Source organism: Nematolebias whitei, chromosome 1, assembly GCF_014905685.2.
Source record: "Nematolebias whitei isolate Nwh7 chromosome 1, NemWhi1, whole genome shotgun sequence".
Lineage (NCBI taxonomy): Eukaryota > Metazoa > Chordata > Actinopteri > Cyprinodontiformes > Rivulidae > Nematolebias > Nematolebias whitei.
The window spans coordinates 64,796,042-64,801,982 of NC_056498.1; the positions used below are offsets into that span (position 1 = coordinate 64,796,042).

The following is a 5,941-nucleotide window of genomic DNA, read 5'->3' on the forward strand; positions in this document are numbered from 1 at the left end:
CGTCTCTGCTAACGTCTCTGTCATGTTTTAGTTTTAAATGTAAAGGTTAACCCAGAATTTAACCCAAATAGTTCTAGGGTTAACCTTGTTTTTGTTTTTAACTTGGCGTGCCCGTTCCAGGCCCTCAAGGGCCTCTCTGTTCAGCGATGAACAGGCTCATGCAGAACATGAGGGCATGATGAACAGGTTCTTCAGCCACAATCACGTATGTTGAAAAAACATGCAGGCACAGTTTTGAAGTAACTATAAGATTAAGTGTGTTTCCAGTTTCAATAAGCTTGGTGAGGAAGTAATAATACCTGAGTTAAATTAAAATAAAAATTCTTCAGTTATTCTTGAATTAATAATAAATCAACATAAACAAGACTGTTATGCAAATTATATCTTTTTTTTTTAAGGTTTGAGTAAAATATAAAATGGATGCTGTTTGGTTCCATGCAAATGTGACTGATTTTTATTTTATTTAAATAAAAAAAAAAAACTGTTTTAGACACGCACCATGAGAAAACACAAATCATGTCTTTTTATATTGCATTTATTTGTCAGCACGTTAAACAGAAGAAAAACATTTTTATACATTTATTATTTTAGTTTTCAGACATCTTCAAATCATGAGTTGATTTAAGGCTAAAAGCAAAAGATGCTGCAAAATGTCAAAAGAATATTTGTCTTTAAACTGGTCTGCAAAAGAGAAGTTGGTGTGTTGTGTTGCCCTCTGTCATCATTTTTAATGAACTCTTTTTGCAAGCTTCATCTTTAGTCAGCTGATAGTTTTAATACATTTAAAGAGAATTTGTCCATCCTGTTTGTGTGCCCTCATGCATTTCCCCCTCCTGATGTTATTATTGTTCGCCAATCCACTCTTTATTAAGCTTTATCCATTGCAACAACTTTTTATCACTATCCGACCAATCCCCCTCTGCTTCTGTCTTTATTTCTCTCATGCTTGGCATCTTAGCAGCTTTCATGTCAGCCTCACTCAGTTTGCGTCCTTTAAGGTTGTAGAAGTGACTTTAGCTTCTTCTATACATCCTTTGATTTGTGCGAACAGGGTGCTCGGTGTTTCTGCTGGAACCTCTGTGACTTTCTGAGGTGTTCCCGAAACCAAACGGTCGACCTGGTCTTGATCCTGAACACCCCCACTACGCTGATGAGTCTTGTCAGGACGTTCCGACACTTGGTCTTCAGGTTTTGTTTGAACCGTGGTGGAATGTTCTTCCTCAGATTGACTCTCCGTCCTCTGATCTTTCATTCTCTCTGCAGTTGGAGTCTCGTCTGTGTTTCCAGCTTCTCCATGTTCCTCTTGTCCTTTTTCATCCAGACCTTCGCTCTGTAAAAATTCATTCTGAATATTTGCCTCTGTGTTTCCATCATTCTCCGCCTCCTTTTGGTTCCTTTCATCATCTTTACTCTCTCTGGCTGATGCTACTTGAGCCTGCTGACGATCAAACATCTGGTTTCCCTCTTCGTCTCCGCTGTCTTTATGATCACTCTCTTCCTCACTGCCCCCCCTCTCACTTTTACAGTCCGGCTCATCTTTCCCCGCATCGGTCCCCTCTGATCCCGTGTCCTCATACTCTAACATCTCGACTTCTCTGGTGGTCTCTGTGATGATCTCTTCGACGAACTTGTACTGGGGCTCAGCTCGTCTACGTGGGGCCCCCGGTCGGCTGAAGGAGGGGAGGCTGTAGACGGGGGACTGGTGATAGATGTAGGGCAGGGAGGGGTTGGGGTCACACACGGTGGCTAGCCGAGCCTCCTCGCCACATAGAAGTTTCCTACGGGAAGCAAAGAAAAAGTTTATCACTCCAGGACAAATGGTTAGTCAGTTTAACAACAACTCCGCTTCCAAGAAAGTTGGAACATTGTGTAAAATGTAAATAAAAGCATAAATCCATTTTATTCACAATTAAACACTTATTACATGGTTCAACCATGAATTGCACCGTGTAGGAGGAAAAAAAATCATAAGTTTGAATTTGACTCATGTCAAAAGGTTGGGACAGGGTCACATTTCCCACTGTGAACCAACCTCGCTTCTATTAACAACAACGTTGAAACGCCTGAAGATCCGAGGAGACCAGCTGCTGGAGGATTTGGAGGAAAATGTCGTCCAAGGTTTAATGGATGGATAGAAGCACGTTGTAAAACCTTCATAAACTTTTCTGCATTTGCCTTTCTAAATGTGTATGCTTCCCGTGAAGAGGCACTAATGCACCCCCATACCATCAGCGAGGGACTGTACACTGATAAAAAAGAAGATTAGTACTGTGGAATGTGATTTCCTAAAATAATCTCAAATTCTGATTTGTCTGAACAGTTTTCCGATTTGCTTCAGCTCGTTTTCAATAACATTAGGTCCACAGAAGAGAAGCAGAGTTTCTGCATGACGTTCAAATATGACTTCTATGCATCACAGAGCTTTGTAGATTAACTTTGTTGCTTTGTGAAAGTGTTCCTGAGCTCATGCAGTGATGTCCATAATAGAAGCAGACCTGTTTTAAATGCAGCGAGAGCCTCAAGATTACAGACACCAAATATTTCCTTGTCCGTTGAACAAATGTCCCTCGATTCTTGAAATATGATCATAAAAACTGTCAAAGTCTTATTAAATTTTCTGTTAAGAAACATTGTGAAATAGTTCCACTTGTATATTTTTTACAAGACTAGTGAACCTCTGCCCATCTTTATTTCTGATGAATACAGACTAAAATGTTTAAACCAATCCGCTTACTGACCTGTTGCCATTTAACCTAATTAGTTGCAAAATGTCCCTCCATCCTTATCTTATTTGCTTTTAGTCATTTGTTGCCCCTGTTCCAACTATTTTTAAATATGTTGCTGCAATCAAATTCCAAACGACCTTTTTTTCATCATAAATTTGCTAATCATTGACGTGGCTGTCAGGGGCGCAACTACATATTTTTGAGGTGGATGCGAACACATCATCGGCGCCCCCCCCACCCGCTCCTTTTTACTTGCCGCCTCATACAGCTTAGTCATGCACTTAGAAAATACAGTAGTAATATTACAGATTTTTTTAATGTTACATATTATATCAGGTGATCATTTCAATCATAAACAAATAAGAAGTTTTATAAAGTACAAATATATAACAGTAGTGGTACTCAGTCAGTGCTCAACATTTTATGTAGCGGAAATATGACATCTTAACAGCCTGGAGTCCATGTCAGAGTTTTAACATTTATGACATTTAAACTGTTACATTCCGTGACTTTGCATTTGCCCATTTGTCAAGTATAACATCAAATGAAATAGACCGTGCCACACTGTTTTCAATAGAGATCACTGCTAACTGGGACAAGCGATCATTGCTCATATTTGAACGAAGGTATGTTTTGATGAGCTTCAGCTTGCTAAATGATCTCTCTGCAGATGCAACTGTCAGAGGCATGGTTAAAAATACTCTAAGGGCTACTGTCAAATTTGGAAATACCAAATCAAGGTCCTCTTGAATTAGGAAATTTAACTTTTCTAGAGCCTTGTAACCCTTCAGTAGACGGCTTGCTGGGTATATTTCTTGAATGATATCTCTTGAAACATCACAAGTGGTCAGGGCATATGTGGTCACTGATTCCTCCAGCTCAGCTTTTGTCATGTGCTCCATTTTAGTGATGAATTTAAATTTCTCAGACACAAGTTGAAAATTGGAAAACCTCTCAGACAGCTCTTGGAGGAGTGTGTCAACAATAACATTGAAAACCATGCACCTGAAGTGCCTTGTGGGTTCCTTTTCATGATGACCAGTGCATGAATTGTCATCTGGGAAATTCTTTTGCTTCCTAAGTCGTTTCTCTTTGAACTTAGGAGAAGCATCCATTTCGATGGCTATTTTGCTTGCAATGTCAAGTGACTTCTGAAAGCCCTCTTCTCTATATTTGAGCAAAAACTCTTTCAGAGACTCGATTAGCCTAATGGCTGTGTCCATTGACACATCTGCTGCTTGTAGTGCCTTGCTTGCAAAGTTGATCTCACATAACGCCCCGGATAGCTTTTTTTTCTGCCGCTCCATCTTGTTGTCAAGTGCACAATGAGCGGTAGTTCAAGATAAAAAAAAAAAAAAAAAAACGCGCCGAGTGCGTTCTCTTAGGGGCGTGTTCACAGCCACCTGTGTGGGAAGGGAGAGCGATAGGAGGGGAGGTGAAGGAGCAGAGGGGAGGTGAATGAGCAGAGGGGCGCCTAATCAGTGCTGTTCCCCTGTTATTGATCATTTAGAAAATGCCTACTAGAAAAACATTTTTTCTACAGAGGGTTTTGACGCCCCCTGCAGTGCAGCGCCCCTATGCGTTGCATACGCTGCATACCCGCTTTTTGCGCCACTGGTGGCTGTTACCTTGTGAATAAAACTCAGGTTTATGAGAAGCATTTCATTATATTTTTACTTATACAATTTACACAATGTCCCAACTATTTCAGAACTATGGTTGTAAAAATGTAATGTTTTTCTTAACCAACATACAAATGGCAGAACAAAGGCAGAACACAAGTTCTTTATCTTCACTGACGAAAACTGGGAATTTGAATATTTTCAGCACAAACTGCTCTTTGCATATTATGTTGCCATACCTGTAGGACAGTATCTCCACATCCAAAGCCATCTTCACATTTAGCAGGTCCTGGTACTCCCGGAGGTAACCAGACATGTCAAATTTACAACTGATGAGCTCGTTTTCAAGCTCCTTTATTGCATTCTGCAGCAAAAGAGGACATCATTGGACACTGCTTGTATTAAAGCCGCACAAACCTTAAAAAAAGAGCAACTTATACCTGATAGTGAATCAGTTCCTCCTTGTGGCGATCCTCCACATCAAGGAGTTGCTTCTCCAAAGCCTCCCTTGTCCCTTTGGCACAGTCCAGCTCGATGCTTCTGGCCTGCAGGCGCCTCCTGGACTCCTGGATCTCCTGCTGGCTCGCTCTCAGCGCCTCCCTCTTGGCCTCAGCCGCCTCCGTTAATCGCGCAAACTGAGATCGGAACCTCTCCCCTGCAGCGCGCGGGACGTCGGACGCCGCGTGACCCCCCAGCTGTGTCCTGATGTCACGAAGTGCCGCGGTGATGTCAGGATGCCCGAATTCCGCGCGCGGCGCCTGCGCATCCTGGATCTGGTCGCGCATCTCGGACACCTCAGCCTCGTGGCGCGTCTTCAGGAAGTGGACTTCGTCCACGAGGGACTGCGCCTTCTTGTCCAGCTGGAGTTTCGCCTGGTACGCGGCGCTGATGTCTCTCTTCAGCACCACGATGCTGCTCTCGGCGTCCGATCTGCTCTGCGTCTCCCGCGCGTGCTGCCCTCTCGCGCTGGAGAGCTCTTCCTCCAAGTTGCCGTGCTCGATTTCGATCTGATGCATCTGCTGGGTGAGCTCCTGAACCTGGCGCCTCAGCCTCCCGAGCTCCGGTCCATGCTCCTCCACCAAACAGGACGCGGGGTCCGCTCTGCCTCTGAGCTCCTGGATGTCCCTCTCCAGGAGATGGTTGCGGTGCTCCAGCCCGCGCACCTTCTCTATGAAACCCGCGAGGCGCGCGTTCAAGCCCCGCATCACCTCCGTCTCGTTGAATTGCCCAGATGACTGCTGATTGGTGGACCACATCTCTGCAGCATCTACCTCGGCTTGCCTTCTCGATGCAGGTGCCAGATTGTGCAGGAGGGGGGTGCTCGTGGGGTTTTTATACACGCCTCCACGTGCCCGGATCTGCAGAAAGCTGCGTGATGCTGAGATGGTGAAGCATCAGCTGATCTCTTCTTGAGCGCCACATTTAGTCACAGAAAGCAATAATTTTGTCAATCCAAACAATTAAAGGCCTCCAACATTCATTGAAGGGATGCATCCCCTCACCCCCCCCCCACCCCCACCCCCACAAACGACACCCCCACTACGACCCCTACCAACCCTACAAGTCAACTACAGGTCAAACACCAGGAACACG

At 44.0% G+C, this 5,941-nt stretch overlaps 1 protein-coding gene across 1 annotated transcript; it reads right to left on the minus strand.

The window, feature by feature from the left end:
• Window positions 1–708: 708 nt before the first annotated feature.
• On the minus strand, window positions 709–5,682 carry LOC119419274 (neurofilament medium polypeptide). The gene is made up of 3 exons (XM_037686584.1): window positions 4,789–5,682; window positions 4,588–4,712; window positions 709–1,778 (listed from the first exon to the last, which is right to left on the minus strand). Exons 1-3 carry the CDS (start codon window positions 5,602–5,604, stop codon window positions 980–982), a joined length of 1,740 nt encoding a protein of 579 aa, XP_037542512.1. The 5' UTR covers window positions 5,605–5,682; the 3' UTR covers window positions 709–979.
• Between the last annotated feature and the right edge of the window lie 259 nt (window positions 5,683–5,941).